This window comes from Sphaerodactylus townsendi, linkage group LG10 (genome assembly GCF_021028975.2).
Source record: "Sphaerodactylus townsendi isolate TG3544 linkage group LG10, MPM_Stown_v2.3, whole genome shotgun sequence".
Classification (NCBI taxonomy): Eukaryota; Metazoa; Chordata; class Lepidosauria; order Squamata; family Sphaerodactylidae; genus Sphaerodactylus; species Sphaerodactylus townsendi.
Genome location: NC_059434.1, coordinates 86,158,587 through 86,181,270, shown reverse-complemented (window position 1 = coordinate 86,181,270; position 22,684 = coordinate 86,158,587). Strand labels below are relative to the sequence as shown.

General features: G+C 49.1%; 3 protein-coding genes across 7 annotated transcripts in view; all 3 read left to right on the top strand.

Annotated features, from left to right (window-relative positions):
* Positions 1–14: 14 nt before the first annotated feature.
* Positions 15–13,971, top strand: LOC125440180 (probable N-acetyltransferase camello). Of its 5 annotated transcripts, none has more exons than XM_048509849.1 (3): positions 16–178; positions 7,806–8,074; positions 13,110–13,971. In XM_048509849.1, exon 3 carries the CDS (start codon positions 13,133–13,135, stop codon positions 13,802–13,804), a length of 672 nt encoding a protein of 223 aa, XP_048365806.1. In that variant the 5' UTR covers positions 16–178; positions 7,806–8,074; positions 13,110–13,132; the 3' UTR covers positions 13,805–13,971. The 5 variants fall into 5 exon arrangements, with proteins under 5 accessions (XP_048365808.1, XP_048365806.1, XP_048365805.1 ...); XM_048509848.1 differs by having other exon boundaries at positions 7,628–8,074; XM_048509850.1 differs by lacking the exon at positions 16–178 and adding an exon at positions 2,766–4,396.
* Positions 13,972–16,896: 2,925 nt separating this feature from the next.
* LOC125440181 (putative N-acetyltransferase 8B) lies at positions 16,897–20,006 on the top strand. The gene is made up of 2 exons (XM_048509853.1): positions 16,897–17,029; positions 18,913–20,006. The coding sequence occupies exon 2, from the start codon at positions 18,936–18,938 to the stop codon at positions 19,590–19,592; it is 657 nt and encodes a 218-aa protein (XP_048365810.1). The 5' UTR covers positions 16,897–17,029; positions 18,913–18,935; the 3' UTR covers positions 19,593–20,006.
* A 2,635-nt stretch (positions 20,007–22,641) lies between these two features.
* The window catches only part of LOC125440179 (N-acetyltransferase family 8 member 3-like), a 7,084-nt gene continuing 7,041 nt past the window's right edge, over positions 22,642–22,684 (top strand). Inside the window, exon 1 of the mRNA XM_048509847.1 lies at positions 22,642–22,674. The gene's annotated coding sequence lies outside the window, so the exon portion shown is untranslated. The remainder of the gene's footprint in view (positions 22,675–22,684) is intronic.

Sequence of the window (22,684 nt, the reverse complement as noted above, 5' to 3'; positions counted from 1 at the left end):
TGGAACCGGAAGTGTTGTCTAGTAGGGGGATAATACGCTCCAGTCCAACTCTATGGTGTCAGCGGAGCCTGAAAATAGTCAGCGCGAGAGGCGCCACCGGAAGCGCCTGAGTGACGTCACCGGAAGCCTAGCCGCGCGGCAAGGTGTAGCTGGGAGGGCGCCGTTGCTAAGGGAGAAGGTGAGCCCTTGTCGGCCCTGCATGAAGCTCTTCCCCCGAGGGAAGGAGGGGGAGAGTTGGAGCCCCCACGTGTTGCGGGGGTTGGAGCCACAGAGCAGGAGCCCAGGGACCCGGGTTCGAATCCCCACTGTGCCATGGGAGCTCATTGGGTGACCTTGATCCAGCCATGTCATCTCAGCCTCACCTACCTCACAGGGTTGTTGTGAGGGTACAATGGAGGGGACCGATATATAGCTGACCTTTGGCCAATCAGGGATTCTCACCCTTGCCTACCTTGCAGGACTGTTGTGAGGGCCAAATGCAGAATGCTACCTGTCTGACTGTCCGTGGTGACCTTCATAACCCCCTTCACAGGGTTATTGTGAGGATGAACCAGTGTTTTGCTGACTTTAGACCAGCCGTGTGTACTCAGACAGGGTTGTTGTGAGGATACACTGGAGAACAATACCTGCCGCTTTGGGTCCCCCACTTGGGATCTAAATAGAAAAAGTAGATAAACCCAGGACAGCTGCTGGGTCTTCTACCAAAGGCCCTCTGCTGCTTCGTTGCATGTTGCATGCTGTGCTCTGACTGGCAGCTGCTCTCCAGCATCTCAGGCAGAGGTCTCTCTCATCCCCTGCTTCCTCGTCCTCTTAGCTCAGGGGTAGGGAACCTGCAGCTCGAGAGCCGCATGCGGCTCTTCTGCCCTTGCACTGTGGCTCCACGAGCTGAGCCGCCGGCCCCACCCTTGCCCGCCCTGCAGGCAGCAGGGCGGGCGCACCAACTGCCCATGGTCAGCTGGGCCACGCCGCGGGCTTCCCCTCTCACCCACCCCGTTGGAGGGGGGCGAGCGCTTTCCCGGCGGCCGGCAAGCCCGAGCCACCAGCTTCATCCTTGCCCGCCCTGCAGGCAGCAGGGCGGGCGCATCCATGCGCTTCTCAGAATGAGCAGAGTAAAAGGTAAAAAAAAAACCCTATATATATAGTGTTATCTTTATTTTGAATGTCAAAAATTATTTGCGGCTCCAAGTGTTTTCTTTTCCCGTGGAAAACGGGTCCAAATGGCTCTTTGAGTGTTAAAGGTTCCCTACCCCTGTCTTAGCTTCAGATGCTGAGGACTGAGCCTTGGGACCTTCTCCCTACAGGTTTGATGCTCTACCCCTGAGCCGCAGCCCCTCCCTGTGGCAGACACTTATCATTTATAGCCTGCGCTTCTTTGTGATTACAACAAGAGTTAAGAAACGGTTTCAGTTTGAACTAAAAAATAAAATCCCAAACCCCCCCCCCCCCCCCGCCCGCTCCTTAAAAGATGCCCACCAGCTGAAACTTCCTCATAAGCCCTGACAAACTTGCAGGTCTTGCGGCTCCTCTTGAAAACCCCCAGGAGGGAGTCCCTCACCTCTTTAGGGAACCCATTCCACAGAGCTGGAGCCATAATGGAACAGGCCATGAGCTCTGGTCAGTTCCACCCTGTGCGGCAGGATAGCCAGCAGATGGACACCTGACCACTAGTTGGTGCACGGGGAGACACAGTCCTTCAGATCCCTTTCTTTTTCTGCAGTGAAACACTTTTCAGTGTGGTGTAGTGGTTAAGAGCAGGTAGATTCTAATCTGGAGAACCGGGTTTGATTTCCCCACTCCTCCACCTGAGTGGCAGAGGCTTATCTGGTGAACCAGATGTGTTTCCGCACTCCTGCATTCCTGCTGGGTGACCTTGAACTAGTCACAGTTCCCTGAGACCTGTCTTAGGCCCACCTACCTCACAAGGTTTTGGGGAAAGGAGTTTGTAAGCCACCTTGAATCTCCTTACAGGAGAGAAAGGTGGGTATAAATCCAAACTTTTCTTCTTCTTTTCATCGCTGCCTCTTGCTTCCTGGCACTGCTCGTCTTCTTTCACCCACGCAGACCCTGCCTGTTCTTGTTTCAGTTCCGCCCGCAGCGCCATGGTGCCTTTCCATATTCGCGAGTACCAGGATGAGGATTATGAGACCGTGCGCGACCTGTTTGCCACCGGGATGAGCGAGTACGTCCCCACTTTGTGCGTCCACATGCTGAAGCAGCCATGGGTGATTCTGGTCCTGGCCTGCACCTTCTGCCTCCTGCTCACCAGCTCCAAATCCCTCCTCCTGCCCATCCTCGCCATCACTCTGCTGCTGGCCACGGGGCGGCAGGTGCTGGGCTACGTTTGGTCCAGATACATCGACCGCTGCTTGCAAGAGGACCTGCTGGACATCCAGGCGACATACATGGGGGGCAAAGGATCCTGTTTTTGGGTAGCTGAGGTGGATGAGTGTGTGGTAGCCACAGTGGGGGCGCGACCCTCCGAAGAATGCCAGGAGGAGCTCATGTTGAAGCGCATGTCGGTCCGCAAGGATTACCGGGGTCTCGGCATCGCCAAAGCCCTCTGCAAGACGGTGATCTCCTTTGCCCGAGAACACGGCTACCGGTCGGTGGTACTGAACACCCTGATGGTACAGCACGAAGCCCACGCCCTGTACAACAGCATCGGTTTCCATGTGTATCGCGATTACGTCTTGCCCACCGTCTACGGCAGGTTGGCCAGCTGTACTGTTTCCAAGCATCGATTCGATATCCCCTCTGTGGGCTGAGGAGGGGGCCGGAAACTGATCAGCAGTCATTGACCAGATTTGGCATTTCAAGCTGTTTTTCTCTCAAACAGCAGTTTTCGTGGAACAAAGAAAAATGCTCAGCTTTGGATGATGGGCAAGGCAAAAGGTCTCCATTTGTGTACACTTGGAGTGTTGATTTTCCGGTTGTCGAAGAGGGCATTCCGCGGAAAACCAAGCCCCGAGAGAGTCTAGTAATGAAGGATGCTGAAAAATATATATTTCCCCATTCCTTTTCTTTTCTTCTGTGCACTTGCTATACCCGGACTCTTGATTTGGAAGATGTAGCTTAAAGAGAGATTTTTGTTGGTGGAGAAAGCAAGTTTCTCCATACAACTCTGTGGTAGCCATTCGAAGTGTGCTTCTGGCCTCGTGGCAGCCATTCGAAGTGTGCCAGCACTTCTGCCTCAGGGTTACTTTATGTTTTTGAAAGAGAAAGGGCAGTTCTTGACATGCGTGGTCAGTGAGTGGCCCACGTTGCCAGCATCCACAAGAGCTGTTTGCCTGCTCTTCTGGGTGTGGCAGAGGCCTTTTCTTCATGTTCTCTTGGTGTAGAAACATCTTGTCCGTTCCCTCAGGGTACACAGCAGACAGTTTGTGGCATGCGGTCACCCGCACAGAAGAATGTGCGCTGGCTTTCTGCTTCTTTTGTCCTGCCGCTCCTAAGCCAGGTTCAAACGTCACAGCAAACCCTGGCGTGGCCATACGGAAGTCTTGCTCTTCCTCTCTTTGTGGACGTTAATTGTGTCTATTTTTAAGCATGCCATAGTCTGCTATTACATCTAAAGAAGCAATGTGTAGGTTCTGCTTGCCCTAAAAACCAATTTTCTCCTGGGCTAGAGTCCTGGCTAGGTTAGATTAAGTGGAAAATCTGATTTTATGAAGGTATGCGAAGGTGCCAATTGTGTCTTACCTCATTTCGTAGTGAGTTTCTGGACCTCATCTGTACACAAAGGGTTAGGATCATGCTGCTTTTCCTACACTGTTCACCGTAATTTTATTTGTATTAAATTTCAGAGCTGTTGAATATACTTTGCAGAGTACCTTAGCTCACTTTGTTCCTTTACTTTGTTGATACCCGATTTTTTCTCAGCAGTAGAGACCCAAAGCGGCTTACATAATTCTCCTCACCTGTTTTACCCCCACAGCAACCCTGCAAGGTAGGCTAGGTGGAGGTTGATCTCCTGTGGCCACATGGGGATTTGAACCTGGGTTTCCCAGATCTTGTCCCTCCAGTGTGGTGCCTGTGAGCGCCCACCAAAACTTTCTGACATCCCCCAAGTCCTTTTTTAAAATGGGCGAGACCAATGGACTTTCCCCCAGCAAGGCTTCTGATTGACAAGTGGAGATATCACTGGGTTTGCAAATTTTAGAAAATGTACCTTCGGCATCAACTGCTAGTATGGTACAAGGATCTTTGCTGTGTGACTGAAGGCAATCCGCAGCAGTCGTTTTGTGGGAACACCCACCAATTGTATCAGCATCCCAAAGGTGCCCGCAGGCCCTAAAGGTTGGACACAAAGCTGCTGGAAAGCCTCAGGGCTTCTCTGATCTGCAGCACAGTCCGTTCTGAAGAGGGGAAACAGATGCACAGTTGAGAAACTGATCCAAAGGTAATGTATGCTTGACCCGAAGAGACCAAATGTGTGTGAAAGGCAACTGCCTCTCTCCCTAATGAGTTGCCAACCTCCAGGTGAGGCCTAAAGATCCGGATTTAGAAGAAGAGTTAGATTTATATCCCCCCTTCTCTCCTGTAAGGAGACTCAAAGGGGCTTACACCCTCCCGCACCCCCAACAAACATCCTGTGAGGTGGGTGGGGCTGAGAGAGCTCCGAAGAACCGTGACTAGCCCAAAGTCACCCAGCTGGCATGTGTTAGAGTGCATGAGCTAATCCAGTTCACCAGATAAGCCTCCACAGTTCAAGTGGCAGAGTGGGGAATCAAACCCAGTTCTCCAGATAAGAGTGCACTTGCTCTTAACCACTACACCACACTGATTTCTGGGCTCCAGGACCCTACAGCATTATATACCACTGAGGTCCCTTCCCTTTCCAAACCCTGCCTGCCCCAACGCTCCACCCCCAAATTTCCTGTTGGCAACAGTGACATAACGCCCACAGGACAGAGGGGGCACGATGCCCTGGGCGGAGCCATGGGGGGCGTCCCTTGGCAATCCCTCGAGTGGACAGAAACCGACAATTGTGGTGTAAGCTCTGAGCCACTGCAGTCCTCGTCTCTTAACTTAGCCCGTGCTCACCAGTTGTGGATCTTCCAAATATGAAAGGAGATATGAAGGCTGAAAAGAAAAATAAAAGGGTGATTGTGGGGAAAAAACTGCACATTTTGCATGAGCTTCATTGGGGCATGCAACTGGAAAGATAAAAACGACAATAATTGCCAACAGATGAATAATTTAAAATACATTAAAAATAGAACAATATCCACAGAGCATACACAAAGTATAATTGTACAGAACGTGAACAGTCTCCTAACTGCACAAAGCATATATAATAATTAAAACAGCAGTTACCTAGAGCGCATACAAAGTATAATTTCCGCAAAGCCTGTCAGAATATTGCCAGAATGAAAAAATTGCGTCTTGCCAAATTTGTACTGCATATCTTATGATTATTTGTGTGATGTGTAGTGAAAACCTTATTTATACAAAGAAGAACTTGGCTGATCTTCCAAGTCTGTATACTCTGCTCCCAAGGAAACTGTTTAGGCACGTCTTAGCTCTTATCTGCATAAGGAGCTGCCATAAATAAAGTCCAGTGTTCTCATTTAACCCTTCTGGATATGAAGTTTGTGATTTTAGTATTCAGTCAGCTTTGTTCCATAATAATATCTATCGTCTCGTGAGAAGCTGCCTGGATTCTAAAATTGCAAACCTTATAGCGGAAAGGGTTAAATGAGAACACTGCATAGCCATTGAAACCTGTTCCCCAGATTAGAGTCCACCTGCTCTGACATCCTGATAACAGCCAGGTGGCCAGGTGAAAAATTCCTTCCTACTCCTCCACCTCTGACACAGGCTGAACCTTAAACTGGTTTCACACAATTAAGCCGATTAAGAAATATTGCAGTATCATCCTGACAAAGGAGGGTTTTATTTCTACTGTAGAAATCCAGCCCTGCTACCTTTCATCCTGACCTTTTATGACATCTGGTTAAGCAGTTCTTACATAAAGTTGTAGATCACTTTTCTTTAATCTGATTGGCTAATTGGTACCTTGCCACTTTAGGTTAGGGTTTTTCTCTCAATAAAGATATATACCAAAGCCCTGGAAAAGTGTAAAAAAAAATTTTGGCCTTATCTCAGGTCTTAGATTTACTAGTTGAATGATTTTATTTTGCTGTTCAGAAACTGATTGCTTGAACCTTTGGCCAGGGTGAGTGGTTGAGGGACAACATTGTGGTTGAGTTTTTCTTCAGACCTGTGTGTTGTTACTCCCTTGCTGTGGGATAGCTTTGTTTTCTGACTCGTTTGTTATTATTATTATTATTTGTTTTCAGCACAACCATAATCCATTTCCCCCATTCGCTTGGAAAGTGTTTCGTGTTTCCAAGCGGCCTTCAACCTAAATCCAGTGCCTAACCCAGTGGTTGCACTCTACCAGATATTGTTCTTGGGGAAACTCACTTTGCAGAGTCCTACCTTGCAGGATTGGCTTTTCTGTTCGGTCATCCTAAAAGACTTGGAAGTCTGCCCTTTGGCTTCGATGCTTGGGGTATGCAGCAGTGGTGTAGTGGCTAAGAGCAGTGGCTAAGAGCAGGTGCACTCTGATCTGGAGGAACCGGGTTTGATTCCCCGCTCTGCCGCTTGAGTTGTGGAGGCTTATCTGAGGAATTCAGATTAGCCTGTACACTCCCACACACGCCAGCTGGGTGAGCTTGGGCTAGTCACAGCTTCTCGGAGCTCTCTCAGCCCCACCTACCTCCCAGGGTGTTTGTTGTGAGGGGGGAAGGGCAAGGAGATTGTCAGCCCCTTTGAGTCTCCTGCAGGAGAGAAAGGGGGGATATAAATCCAAACTCTTCTTCTTATGGTAAAAGGGCCGGTGGCAGGCTACTTGTCTGGGTTCTTGAGGATTTAGAACCCAGGGTGTGAGATACCTCTGGACAAATAAGACAACTGCGGCAACATTATCAGTCCGTGTACCACAGCACTTCATATAATGAGCACGCTCCTATTATACCATTTCCATTGCTCACTTCATTATAGCGGCCCCCAATTCCCTTGGTGGTCTTCAAGTACTAACCAGGATTGTCCCTGCTTAGCTTCTGAAATCTGATGGGATCAGGCCAGCCTGAGCCACCTTTTCACGTTTAACCAATGCTTCAGCTGGTGAGTGGTTAAGAGCAGATGGATTCTAATCCAGAGGACCGAGTTTGATTCCCCACTCCTCCACCTGAGTGGCAGAGGCTTATCGGGTGAACCACATCTGTTTCCGCACTCCTACATTCCTGCTGGGTGACCTGGGGCTAGTCACAGTACTCTATGAACTCTCTCAGCCCCACCTGCCTCCCAAGGTGTCTGTGGTGGGGAGAGGAAGGGGAAGGAAGTCACCTCGAGTCTCCTTACAGGAGAGAAAGGGGGGATATAAATCCAAACTCTTCTTCTTCAAATTAGAGTGTCAAGTATTTGTTTTGTGCGTCCTGGAAATTCCTGAGACGCTTCTCATAACAATTGACGTCATGCCTATTCAAAGCAATAGCATGCAATTTGGGAAGAAGATGAAGGGAAAAATAAAGGGGAACTTTTGGACTGTGCAGAGTCCTGTAGGTGGAGGCTTATCAGGGGTTCCTCAGTGAGGAAATGACTCATGGCTGATTCACTTCCCTAGAAATCGATACAAGAATTAACTGCCTCAGAGGCCACCCTCCAAAACAGACGTTGTCTCCAGAGGAACACAATGTGGCAGTCTGAGGGTCAGTTGAAATCTCAGGATGTCTCCAGCCCCCACCTGGAGGTTGGCAAGCGTTTGTTTTGACACAGTGGTTTTCCCCCCTCCCACCTCCAAGGGGAAAAAGACATCTGGCAAGGAGCCTAGCCCTGCCCACTTTGAGTGGAAGCCCGGCCAGTCGTGCTTTGCAAAGGGGCAGCCCTGTAAGCGGCAAGACACAGCAAGAAAATCCAGCCGCCCCTGACGGATTCCCAACATCTGGCCTCTGCTGCGTCTCCGGCAGACCTGGATGCGGAGCTCTGCCTGCTTGGGAGAGGAGGGAGAGACTCAGTAGCTGGCAGCTGTCCAGGAAGTGAGAAGGACCACCTGGCAGGGATCTGGCAGCAGGTAAGAGAGAGGTGGGGGCAGTTGGGCTTGAGGGGCCAGGAGTGAGCCCCTTGCCTGGGAATCTGTGGACCGTTGTGCCTACGCTTTGCTTCGATTTCCAGTGGCACAAGGATCTAGCTTCTGGCTCAGTTCCTTGGAGAGTTGAAACTCTTCTTTCTTGCACACACACACACCCGTCCCTTGCTGGCAAACTCTTCTGCTCAAAAACAAAGCCGGCTTTTGGGCCCCTCTGGCTTTTCCTTACCACTCCGGCAAGTCACAAGACCGGCATCTATTGGTCTTTCCTCGCCAGACTTCAGGGTCACACGTTTGCGTAGGCTGGGTGGTGAAAGAGGAAACCAAGGGAGGCCCCATGCGGAAAGGCAGTGCTTTGTTTTAACCTTTCGCAACATTTGCCAGATGCTAAGAGACAACTAGTATAAAATGTATTAGAGGCGGAAGATGATGCCAAAATATGTGGCAAAAGCAAAGATTATAATAGCAAATGATGGAAATGCCCAAATACAGATGTGACATTTTATTACATGTGATGGGTGTGGAAGAAAGCAAGAAAATATTGGATAATGGTTCCCTGTGAGATGCAGAAGAAATCCAAAATCAAATTAATATTAGATCCAAAAAGTGTCTTATTAAACATGCTACCAAGTAACAGATGAAAAATGTACAATGGACTATTTAAATATGTGGGGACTGCCACCGGAGCAGCTTATTCCTCAAAGCAGAAAGCAAAGTTCCTGACGTGAATGGATAACTAAACTAACAGAATATGTAATAGGGCGTTGTGGATTTTCCGGGTTCTATGGCTGTGTTCCACTAGCATTGCCATACAACCCGGAAAAACCACAAACACCCTAGTGATTCCAGCCACGAAAGCCTTCAAGAATGAGGCGAAATTAACATTTTAGTTCATAACAGATCAATTATGAAATTTCGGGGGGAAAAATGGAGCAGATTACTAACATGTAATTTTAGGATAAATTTAGGATAAATTTAGGAAACTATAGAATTAGAAACTTATACAAAAAGGTTTAGTGGGTCCAAGTAAGAATCAATATCAGCTATGTGATGTTAGATGATCAAAATGAAAGTAAAATGTTTCCTAAACTTGTGACTATATCAAATTTTAACAAATACGAATAGTAATAGTTGGAAAAATGTCAGAGATTGTTTCATGTAAATATTTTTTCGCTTTATTGTGTTTGTGAAAAATTTTGAATATTAATTTAAAATGTGAAAAAAATTAAGACAGCAATATTCAAAGAGAAATGTAAACAGAACACAAACCATACCTAGACTAGTCAGAAACATAGTTAGGAATAAGTGCATTAAAGAGTGCATAGTTAATACATAAATCTGTGTGTCAGAATGTAGAGCGGAAACGAAAAACAGATGCAACAGGCAGAAATCTTCACAATATTGTCTGCTGATTCACAATTGTGTATATTTATTGGAATGAAACTTTTAAAAGATGTTATAGATATACATGTATAGCAGCTGTTCTATTACCATTTTAGTCGAAGAGTTTTGGATTTATATCCCCCCTTTCTCTCCTGCAGGCGACTCAAAGGGGCTTACAACCTCCTTGCCCTTCCCCCCTCACAACAAACACCCTGTGAGGTAGGTGGGGCTGAGAGAGCTCCGAGAAGCTGTGACTAACCCAAGGTCACCCAGCTGGCGTGTGTGGGAGTGTACAGGCTAATCTGAATTCCCCAGATAAGCCTCCACAGCTCAGGCGGCAGAGCTGGGAATCAAACCCGGTTCCTCCAGATTAAATACACGAGCTCTTAACCTCCTACGCCACTGCTGCTCAGTACTGCTTTTTGCTGGACGTTATGATGACAGCGTTCCAAGAACGAAACAGGCAACACTGAATTCTTCACTGGGAAAGTAGATTGACTTCTGTGAAACAGGCATGAACCAGGCAGCCAATCCGATATTTGGACTGTTCTGGACTCTTTCCACAGTTCTGCTTGCTTGCAAGTTAACTTCTGCAGACTAGCGTCACTTGTTTGCTTTCTGTCAATCATGATGGATCGAAGCAGTTTGTCCTTTTAAATATTTTATTAAGCAATGTAACAAGATTGAAATGCCAGGATCTGGAGCGAGTCTGTGCAGGCCCGGCTCGGTCAGAGGGGTCTCTTCGGCAACACATTTCCGGCTCTGTCCCGCTCTGAGGAAGACCCCTTTTTCTAAGCGAGAGCAAGAGTTATTTTGACTTTGAGCTGGCAAAACTATTTCCAGCAATGAGGCCAGTTCTTACCAAGGGGCATTTTGGCTAGGCATGCCAACCTCCAGGCGGGCCCCAGGGATCCCCTGGAATCGGAGCTCATTTCCAGACCACAGAGATCAGTCCCCCTAGAGGAAATGGCTGCTTTGGAGGGGGGACTCCAGGGCGTCGTACCCCACTGAGGTCCCTCCCCCCACCCAGACTCCCCTCCCCATTGTTAGGCATGGGGCTAGGCCCTGTCCTCAGAGCAAGGGCTCTGTCCGGTTACTCACAAATAACCGTCCATAAGCTTCTTCAGTGTTCAGAGTTTTATTGTTTCAATTCTGCGCAGAAGAGGGAACCAAGACTCTCCGTAAAAATCAGACAGGGAGCCGGGTTCGAAGAGCTGCCGCCTGTGTAACATAATTTATAGTGACAAAAACATACCTCCCCGCTTCTTGCTCATTGGGTTGAGTCAAGTAAACGTACTACAGACCTGGTCATCTTATCCCACCTCTTACCACACCTTTCCTTCTTATATTTTTAATGTAACTTGAGTCTAAAAGGCCACCGGGCCTTTGGAGAGACTAGCCGTTGATAGGGGCCCCCTCTCCTTCTTCCTTTCTCCTTTATAACATCATGGAGATCCTGCCACTCCTTCCCCTCTGAGGTTTAGTGGGAATTGATAGCAGGCGCCATCCTGAGTTAATTTATGCTGCATTTTAAATGGGGTAGGGTTTATTTTTACTAGAGCCGTTTTAATCTATATTTATTGTATTTAATCTGATATTGTGCTCTACTTATGTTGTCCACCGCCCTGAGCCCTTCGGGGGAGGGCGGTTTATAAACCCAATAAATAATAATAATAATAATAATAATAATAATAATAATAATAATAATAATAATAAAACACCTCATGTATAAAGTTTCTATAGCAATCAAGTCTTCTGCTAACCCTTATCTCTACTGAGAGGCCCCGTTTCTTTCAACTCAGAGCCTGTGTCAGGCTGCTCCCAGAGTTTCATTTCTCGATGCCCTTTCATTCACCCCTTTCGCATTCCTTCGTGTTTACCAGATCTTCGGCAAACTCAATTGCAAGCCTCATCAGGGATGTTAGCTAAGATGATTTTATATAACATGCTTCACTCTTTGTGCAGGCTAACTTTTAAGGCTACCTATATGTGTCTATATGGCTTAAAACACTATAAACTATATATCTGTACATATCGCCTTTATCTCCAAGGGTTTCCCAGCCTGGATCTGGTAACCCTTCCCCACATCCCCCACGGTGGCCAGAGGGTGACCTGGCAAACCTCCTCCTGACCCTCAGTGTATTGGGGGGAAATGACACCCGGGGACAACACCTTCTCTGGGGTGCCCCCCTGCTCCCCTTGCACTCAGGGGCGTGGCTTGGCAGTGTCAAGCCCCGCCCACCCACCTTCCAGGAGAAGCAGCAGTGGCGTAGGAGGTTAAGAGCTCGTGTATCTAATCTGGAGGAACCGGGTTTGATTCCCCGCTCTGCCGCCTGAGCTGTGGAGGCTTATCTGGGAATTCAGATTAGCCTGTGCACTCCCACACACGCCAGCTGGGTGACCTTGGGCTAGTCACAGCTTCTCGGAGCTTTCTCAGCCCCACCTACCTCACAGGGTGAGTCTCCTGCAGGAGAGAAAGGGGGGATATAAATCCAAACCCTTCTTCTTCTCCCTGCAGGCCGCCTCCTGCATCCCCAAGGCCTGGGGACAGCAGCAGGCAGCCTGCGGGGGACAGGGCTCAGTGGCGTGCGGCTGGGGGTACACTGTTGCATCACATGGGGTGGTGGCCCGGCGCCCCCCTCCACATGACTGAATGGAGTGTACATGGGGACATGAGTGACCCCATGCCCCTATAGCCGTTGTGGAGAACCTTTGGCACTCCAGATGCTATGAACTACAATTCCCATCAGCCCCTGCCAGCATGGCCAATTGGTCATGCTGGCAAAGGCTGATGGGAATTGTAGTCCATAACATCTGGAGTGCCAAAGGTTCACCACCACTGCCCTATAGGCTGTGTGCCTCTGCTGACCCCACACATTCCACAAATATCTGTTCCTCCACACTGCAGGCGTAGTTCACCAGGTTGAATCCAGCTGAAGGCTGAAATGTGCCTTTCAAGGGTCAACTTGGTCATCTTTTATTTATTTATTTTATTTATTTATGGGATTTTTATACCGCCCAACCCCCGGAGGGCTCTGGGCGGTGCACAACACAGATTCCATACGGTATATATAAACAAAACACCATTAAATTAAAATTTAAGTTTAAAAATTTAAATATTTAAAACACAGCGGTAATTCAGTAAAATGGCGTCAGCATACCCCAAATTAAACCCTCCCCAAAAGGGGGAACAAACAGTAACAATGGTGGGTCCCCTAGATGACAGGGGACTCGAGAAGTGGAGGAATAGAATAGAAGGGGGCACCTTATTTGGCTTATTTTATTTATTTATGGATTTTATACTACCAACTCCTCGGAGGGCTCTGGGCGCACAACACAGATTCCATACGGTATATATAAACAAAACCCCATTAAATTAAAATTTGGGCTTAAAAATTTAAATATTTGCTCACAGCGGTAATTCAGTAAAAATGGCATCAGCATACCCCAAATTAAACCCTCCCAAAAGGGGGAAACAAACAGTAACAAAAAGTGGGTCCCCTAGATGACAGGGGGACTCCGAAATTGGAGGAATAGAATAGAAGGGGCACCTTGAGGCCTAGAAGGGCTGGTGAGAACATCTCTCCGCACAATTCTCTGGATTCCATTGTTGACGGTGTATTGATGTGTTTTCCAGCGCAAGAGTGATGTGACTCCATCATGGCTGAATACCACATCCGCACTTTCGAGGACAGCGACTACGAGGCAGTGCGCGCCATCTTCTCCGACGGCATCCAAGAGCACGCTCCGGCAGGCTGTTGGCATGTACTCCGGTGCCCTCAGACCCACCTGCTACTGCTGGCCGTCTTCCTCGGGGCTTACGGGGTGTCAGCTTCTTTCCTCTTCGCCTGGGCAGTGGTGGCAGCCCTTTTGGTAATGGGGTGGGTGCGCATGAAGGGCCTCTGGAAGGAATATGTCCAAGCTGCACTCGTCACCGATATGCTGGACATCCGGAAAACCTACCTGGAACCCAAAGACTGTTGCCTTTGGGTGGCGACGTCTGGAGAGATAGTGGTAGGGATGGTGGCCGCTGTTCATCCAGAAGACCCGTCACAGTGGGACAAGGCGCTGGAGTTGAAGCGCATGTCGGTGGCCAAGGGACACAGGGGCCGTGGGCTCTCCAAGGCGCTGACCAGGACCGTCATCTGCTTCGCCCAGGAGCGGGGGTACAAGGCGGTCATCCTGGGGACTTCCATGGTGCAGCACGCGGCTCAGCGAGTCTACGAGGGAATGGGCTTCCGCAGAGTCAGAGTGTTCAGCCCCTCTCTCTTGGCGAAGCTGCTGCAGTTCTACGTTTACCTCTACCGCTACGAGATTGCTGGATCGCGATGATGGCTTTCTCCAGAAAGGGCTGCCTGGAATCTAGAGCTCCCAGGGTCAGACCCCAGCATCTCATAGAATCGGAGAGTTGGATTTGACTGTCTAGTCCCGTGGTGGTGAACCTTTGGCACTCCAGATGTTATGGACTACAATTCCCATCAGCCCCTGCCAGCATGGCCAATTGGATGCTATGCTGGTAGGGCTGAGGACTCAGGCAGGCCATCTGGAGTGCCAAAGGTTCACACCACTGAGAACTGATGAGTATACTATCTGGAAGATATAAAAAATTAATCTATCAACCCCCCTGTTCAGTGCAGGAACCAACCCCCTGTTCAGTGCAGCCATTGAGCCCCAACCCCCAGCCTCCTGAAGGCCAACTTTTGGCCTTCCCAGGCCCTGTTGGCCTGCACGGAGGGCGGGGCAGGGGGGGCTTGGCGGCAGGCTGTCCTGCTCCCACACTGCCCTGCCCCTGAGCTGTGCCCCCATCCTCCATGTAGGACAGCGAGGGTGGGGCTCAGCGCCCCCAAGCCACACTCCCAAGCATATGGGGTGCCCTGAGAAGGGGTTGTCTCTGGGCGCCATCCCCCCCCACACCTCTGGCAGGAACAGTCACTCTAGAGCACCGGTGTCAACCTCGCGGCCCTCCAGATGTTTATGAACTACATTTCCCATCAGCCCTTGCCAGTATAGCCGATGCTCATGTTGGGAGGGACTGATGGCCCTCTACAATTCCCATGAGCCCTACCCCTTGGCCATGCAGGCAGGGGCTGATGGGAATTGTAGTCCATGAACATCTGGAGGGCCATAGTTTGACACCCCTGCTCTAGAGCATCCCTGATAAGTGTTTGTGCAGCTGCTGCTTGAAGACCCCCAGTGAGGGGCAGCTCACTTCCTACAACCACAAAGGGGGAGGGGGAAACATCCAAACCCAACCTGAGAAACGAGCCAGTAGCCAAAAAAGTTGAGAACTTTAATAACTATTAAAATATATTAAATACACATTTTATTGCACTGTGATTGACTCTAAACAATAAAAAAACTATACAGAAAAATCTAAATAGAAAGTGTGCATCCATACTTTAAAAATATCTACATTCTGGGATGGTTGATGTATGATCCCAACGGATTGAGGCTTTGTGGTTATCTGTATTATATTCTATGATATTGTGACATTTTATGTGATTTTTGATATTTTATTATTTTATTATTAATTTTATATGCCACCCAACCCTCGAAGGGCTCTGGGTGGTGTACAACATAGCATATGACAATGAAACAGACAAGGCATGTAAACAAAGTACAAGTTGCAAATAAATTATATAAACTCCACTGACCATAAATATTAAAAACCCGTTAAAATGCAGCATTCAGTACAAAAATATCGGCGTCCAGCATTTAATGTACAATGAAACCCTCCTGGAAAAAGAGGAGGAATGGTGGCTCCCGTTGGTGTTAGGGGACGCAAGGTGTAAGGGAGACAAACAGAAGGGAGTTGTAAGTCGCCTTGAGTCCCTTGACAAGAGAGGAAGGCGGAGTATGAATCCAAACTCCTCCTCCCCTGTTTCCTCTTCTTCAGAAATTAAAGGATTTGTAAAACAGAACTAAAATCAGCTTCTAGTTTCTTGTGAGGGATGAATTCACGGGGGAAAGTGGTAATTCCTTTGTCAATTGCCCCTCACTGATGCTATTCTTAAACAGTGAAGGTGTCAGCATTCCTGTCCTGTGGGGTGACATCCCATCCTGACGTTTACTAGGTGGAATATACCATTACGGGGTGGTTTGCCACTGCTTTTCGCATTCACCTACAGTGTAGGTCCTACACTTTACAGCCAGCAAGCTGGGTACTCATCTTGTAAGGATGGAAGGCTAAGAAAGGATGGAGTGCCAGCGTGGCGCAGTGGTTAACAGCAGGTGGATTCTAATCTGGAGAACCAGGTTTGATTCCCCACTCCTCCACCTGAGTGGCAGAGGCTTATCTGGTGAACCAGGTGTGCTTCCACACTCCTACCTGCCAGCTGGGTGACCTTGGGCTAGTCACAGTTCTCTCTGGACTCTCTCAGCCCCACCTGCCTCACAAGTCGTCTGCAGTGGGGAGAGGAAGGGAAAGGAGCTTCTAAGCCACCTTGAGTCTCCTCACAGGAGAGAAAGGGGGGATATAAATCCAAATTTTTCTTCTTCTAAGTCCATCTTGAACCAGCCACCTGAAACCGGCTTCTGGCAGGATCGGGTCGTGAGCAGAGCTTCGACTGCTGGACTGCAGCTGATCCCTTCTCAACCTGGCAAAAGTCTGGATTTTTATGTTCTACATTCCCAACCCTTCTAGTGATCAATCATTATCACTCAAAGTGCCATCCGTTGGGGCAGCAGATCCACTTGGCAGCTCCTGGGATCAACTTCGCACGGGGCTGATTATTATTAATTCACGTGTTTGAGCCGGCGCAAAGGGCACCGCGACATCCCCTGGAGAAAACGTCCCCTTTGGAATTTGGACTGTGGCATCACATTTTGGCCGAGCTCCTCCCCAAGGCTCTGCTCCAAAATCTCCCACCATTTTCCAAACGAACGGCATAAAACCGAGAGTTAACAAGGTGCTGTGGTTTCGAGTTATCTGGGAGACCTGGGCGCTAATCCTCGCTTTGCCATGGAAGCTTGCTAGGCGATGAGCCCGTCATTCTCTCTCTGCTTAACCTACCTCAAAGGGTTGTTGTGTGGATAAAGTGGAGGAGAGGAGAATGATGAAAGTCCATGGGGGAGAAACAGGGGGTACCAAATGAATGAAATACATCCCATAAATTAAAAAAAAACCTGCCTCAGAGGCCACCCTCCGTCGTCTCCAGAGGAACACAATGTGGCAGTCTGAGGGTCAGTTGAAATCTCAGGATATCTCCAGACCCCACCTGGAGGTTGGCAAATCTTTATGTTGACAGTGGTTTTCCCACCTCCAACGGGGGGGGGGGGAGGCATCTGGCAAGGAGCCAAGTCCTGCCCACTTTGAGTAGAAGCCCGGCCTGTTGTGCTTTGCAAAGGGGCAGCCCTGTAAGCGGAAAGACAGCAAGAAAATCCAGCCGCACTTGACGGATTCCCAACATCTGGCCTCTGCTGCGTCTCCAGCGGACCTGGATGCGGAGCTCTGCCTGCTTGGGAGGGAGGGAGAGGAGGGAGAGACTCAGCCCCTGGCAGCTGTCCAGGAAGTGAGGAAGGGGTGGGAAGGACCACCTGGCAGGGATCTGGCAGCAGGTAAGAGAGAGGTGGGGGCAGTTGGGCTTGAGGGGCCAGGAGTGAGCCCCTTGCCTGGGAAAGGTGATCCTTGAAAACGACATAAGCTTTGCTTTGATTTCCAGTGGCACAAGGATCTAGCTTCTGGCTCTGTCCCTTGGAGAGTTGAAGCTCTTCCTTCTTACACACTCACACACACACACCCGTCCCTTGCTGGCAAACTCTTCTGCTCACAAACAACGCCGGCTTTTGGGCCCCTCTGGCTTTTCCTTACCACTCTGGCAAGTCACAAGACCGGCATCTATTGGTCTTTCCTTGCCAGACTTCAGGGTCACACGTTTGCGTAGGCTGGGTGCAGAGGTGGGATCCAGCAGGTTCTCACAGGTTCCCGAGAGGAGGTTACTAATTATGTGTGTGTGCCAAGAGGGGGTGACTCATTGGTGATTTTGCCATGTGATTTTTGCCTTTGTTACGCCCCTCCTCTCAGCAGTAGCGCGCAGAACTTGAAGCAGTCTAGCAGGAGGTGCACTGGCGTGCGTGGCAGCCTGCGCATGTGTGCATTTGTTTCCCGCCCAAGGACTGGCGCAGCGGCTGCGTCCTTGCCACAGCCCCGCCCAGGAAGGCCCCACCCCCTGTCATGCCCCACCCAGCCCCATTGGCGCTACGCCACAGTTTGAATCCCACCACCATGAGAACCTGTTACTAAAATTTTTGGATCCCACCACTGGCTGGGTGGTGTAAGAGGAAAGCAAGGGAGGCCACATGCGGAAAGGCAGTCCTTTGTTTTAACCTTTGGCAACATTTGGCAGATGCTAAAAGACAACTAGTATAACATGTTTTAGAGGCGGTAGGTGATGCCAAAATACGTAGCAAAAGCAAAGATTATAATAGCAAATGATGGAAATGCCCAAATACAGATGTGGCATTTTATTACATGTGGTGGGTATGGAAGAAAGCAAGAAAATATTGGATAATGGTTCACAGAGAGATGCAGAAAAAATTCAAAATCAAATTAGTATTAGATCCCAAAAGTGTGTTATTAAACATGCTACCGAGTAAAATATACAACCGACTATATAAATTTGTGGGGACTGCCACCAGTCAGCTTATTCCTCAAAGTAGAAAGCAGATAAAATTCCTGATACAAATGGATGGATAAGTACACTGAATATGTAATAGAGTGTTGTGGATTTTCTGGGTTGTATGGCCGTGTTCCACTAGCATTGCCATGCAACCCGGAAAACCCACAAACACCCTCGTGATTCCGGCCAGGAAAGCCATCAAGAATGAGTAATAATGGCGAAATTAATATTTTAGTTAATCAGATCAATTATGAAATTTCTAAAAAAAATGGAGCAGATTACTAACTTATGTAAATTTAGGATAAGAGAAGTAAACTATAGAATTAGAAACTTATACAAAAAAGTTTAGTGGATCCATGATACTGGCAGGGGATGATGGGAACTGTAGTCCATAACATCTGGAGGGCCGCGAGTTTGTGTTAGATGATCAAAATGAAAGTAAAATGTTTCCTAAACTTGTGACTATATCAAATTTTAACAAATACAAATTGTAATAGTTGGGAAAATGTAAGAGATTGTTTCATGTAAAGATTTTTTTTTCTTGGTTGTGTTGTTTGTCAAAAATTTTGAAAATTAATTTAAAAATGTGAAAAAAAATTAAGACACGGCAATATTCAAAGAGAAATGTAAACAGAATACAAACCGTACCTAGACTAGTCAGAAACATAATTAGGAATAAGTGTATTAAAAAAGCATAGTTAATAAGTCTGTGCGTCAAGGGTCAACGTGGTCATCTTTTGAGGCCTAGAAGAGCTGGTGAGAACATCTCTCTGCACCATTCTAGGGAATCCATTGTTGACGGTGTCTTGATGAGTTTTCCAGCACAAGAGTGATGTGACTCCATCATGGCTGAATACCACATCCGCACCTTCGAGGACAGCGACTACAAGGCAGTGCGCGCCATCTTCTCCGATGGCAACCAAGAACATGCTCCGGCCAGCTGTTGGCATGTACTCCGGTGCCCTCAGACTCATCTGATGCTGCTGGCTTATGGGGTCTCAGCTTCTTTCCTCTACTCCTGGGGAGTGGTGGCAGCCCTTTTGGTAATGGGGTGGATGCACATGAAGGGCCTCTGGACGGAATATATCCAAGTTGCGCTCATCACAGATCTGCTGGATATCCGGAAAGCCTACCTGGAACCCAAAGACTGTTGCCTTTGGGTGGCGACGTCCGGAGAGGAAGTGGTAGGGATGGTGGCCGCTGTCCATCCCGAAGACCCGTCGCAGTGGGGCAAGGCGCTGGAGTTGAAGCGCATGTCGGTGGCCAAGGGACACAGGGGCCGTGGGCTCTCCAAGGCGCTTACCAGGACCGTCCTCCGCTTTGCCCAGGAGCGAGGGTACAAGGCGGTCATCCTTGGGACTTCCATGGTGCAGCACGCGGCTCAGCGAGTCTACGAGGGAATGGGCTTCCGCAGAGTCAGAGTGTTCAGCCCCTCCCTCTTGGCGAAGCTGCTGCAGTTCTACGTTTACCTCTACCGCTACGAGATTGCTGGATCGCAATGATCCAACCTCCTGCTCAGTGCAGGAACCAGAGGCGTTACCACCTAGAGGGATATGCGGTCACCTATGTCCCCAGGCACACGCCTTTTGGTCACATGGGAGGGCACCGAGCAGCTACCCCACATGACCAAAAGGCATGCGTCCCAGCTGCCTGCCACTGAGCCCCAACCCCCTGTCTCCCTCCAGGCCGACTTTTGGCCTCTCCGGGCCCTGCAGGCTTGCACGGAAGCCAGGGGTGGGGGTCGGCGGCAGGCTGCCCTACCCCTGCACTGCCCTTCCCCTGAGCCACACCCCCAGCCTCCATACAGACCAGCGGGGCTGGGCTCAGTGCCCCCGAGCCACGCTCCCAAGTGCGGCACCCTGAGAAGGAGTTGTCTCTGGGCGCCATCCCCCACCCCCAATACCCCTCTGGCAGGAACAGTCACCCTAGAGCAGTGGTGGCGATCCTTTGGCACTCCAGATGTTATGGACTACAATTCCCATCAGCCCCTGCCAGCATGGCAAATTGCCAGCATGGCCAATTGCTGGCAGGGGCTGATGGGAATTGTAGTCCATAACATCTGGAGTGCCAAAGGTTCGCCACCTCGGCTCTAGAGTATCCCTGATAAGTGTTTGTCCAGCTGCTGTTTGAAGACGGCCAGTGAGGGGCAGCTCACTTCCAACAACCACAAAGGGGGAGGGGGAAATATCCAAATCCAACCTGAAAAACGAGCCAGTAGCCAAAACAGTTGAGAAGTGTAATAACTATTAAAATATATTAAATACACATTTTATTGCACTGTGATTGACTCTAAACAATAAAAAACTATATGGAAAAATCTAAATAGAAAGTGTGCATCCATACTTTAAAAATATCTACATTCTGGGATGGTTTATGTATGATCCTAACAGGTTCAGGCTTTGTGGTTATATTCTATGATATTGTGACATTTTATGTGATTTTGGATATGGAGTTGTAAGTCGCCATGAGTCCCTTTACAGGAGAGGAAGGCGGGGTATGAATCCAAACTCCTCCTCCTCCTCCCCTGCTTCCTCTCGTTTAGAAATTAAAGGATTTGTAAAAGAGAACTAAAATCAACTTCTGGTTTCTTGTGATGGATGAATTCGCGGGGGGAAAGTGGAGATGCCGGCACAGGGTCATTCCTGTCCGGTGGGGTGTCATCATATCAGGATGTTTACGAGGCAGAATATATCGTTACGGGGTGGTTTGCCACTGCCTTCCCCATTCACCTACACTTCACAGCCAGCAAGCTGGGTATTCATTTGACCAACCTTGAAAGGACGGAGAGCCAGCGTGATGTAGTGTTTAAGAGCAGGTGGGTTCTAATCTGGAGAACCAGGTTTGATTCCCCGCTCCTCCACCTGAGTGGCAGAGGCTTATCTGGTGAACCAGGTGTGTTTCCACACTCCGATGACATGCCAGCTGGGTGACTTTGGGCTAGTCACAGTTCTCTCTGGACTCTCTTAGCCCCACCTGCCTCACCAGGTGTCTGTTGTGGGGAGAGGAACGGTAAAGAGCTTGTAAGCCACCTTGAGTCTCCTCACACAAGAGAAAGGGGGATATAAATCCAAACTACTACTCCTCCTCCCCCTCTTCTTCTTCTTCTTCTTCTTCTCCTCCTCCTCCTTCTTCCTCTTCTTCCTCTTCCTCTTCTTCCTCTTCTTCTTCTTCTTCTTCTCCTTCTTCTTCTTCTTCTTCTTCCTCTTCCTCTTCCTCTTCTTCTTCTTCTTCTTCTTCTTCTTCTCCTTCTTCTTCTCCTTCTTCTTCTGCTTCTGCTGCTTCTTCTTCTTCTTCTGCTGCTTCTGCTTCTGCTTCTTCTTCTTCCTCTTCTTCCTCTTCCTCTTCTTCTTCTTCTTCTTCTTCGTGCATCTTGAACCAGCCACCTGAAAACGGCTTCTGTCAGGATCGGATCGTGAGCAGAGCTTCGACTGCTGGACTGCAGCTGATCCCTTCTTATCCTGGCAAGTCTGGATTTTTATGTTCTACGTTTCAAACCCTTCTAGTGATCAATCATTAACGCATCAAAATGCCATCTGTTGGGGCAGCAGATCCACTTGGCAGCTCCTGGGATCAACTTCGCACGGGGCTGATTATTATTAATTCACGTGTTTGAGCCAGCACAAAGGGCAGCGTCACATCCCTTGGATAGCCAACTGCAAGAAGTTGCTTCTCGCTTTCCAAACACACTTGGCTTGCACACTGCAGTCAAGCAGAAACAGGGCCAGGGCATATCAGGTTGCCGTCCATGCGGTGACTGGACATTCCTGGAAATACAACTGAACTCCGGACTTCAGGGATCAGTTTCCCTGGATAAACGGCCCCTTTGGAATTTGGACGGTGGCATCACATTTGGGCCGAGCTCCTCCCCAAGGCTCTGCTCCAAAATCTCCCACCATTTTCCAAACGAACTGAATAAAACCGAGAGTCGACAAGGTACTGTGGTCTCGAGTTGCACTGTTATCTAAGAGACCTGGGCGCTAATCCCCGCTTTGCCATGGAAGCTGGCTAGGCGATGAGCCCGTCATTCTCTCTCTGCTTAACCTACCTCAAAGGGTTGTTGTGTGGATAAAGTCCATTGGGGAGAAACATGGGGTACCAAATGAATGAAATACATCCCATAAATTAAGTAAAAAAACCTGCCTCAGAGGCCACCCTCCAAAACAGACGTCGTCTCCAGAGGAACTCGATGTTGCCATCTGAAGATCAGCTGCAATTTCAGGATATCTCCAGACCCCACCTGGAGGTTGGCAAGTATTTGTTTTGACACAGTGGTTTCCCCCCTCCCACCTCCAAGGGGGGGGAAAGGCATCTGGCAAGGAGCCAAGCCCTGCCCACTTTGAGTAGAAGCCCGGCCTGTTGTGCTTTGCAAAGGGGCAGCCCTGTAAGCGGCGAGACTCAGCAAGAAAATCCAGCCGCACCTGACGGATTCCCAACATCTGGCCTCTGCTGCGTCTCCGGCAGACCTGGATGCGGAGCTCTGCCTGCTTGGGAGGGAGGGAGAGGAGGGGGAGACTCAGCCCCTGGCAGCTGTCCAGGAAGTGAGGAAGGGGTGGGAAGGACCTCCTGGCAGGGATCTGGCAGCAGGTAAGAGAGA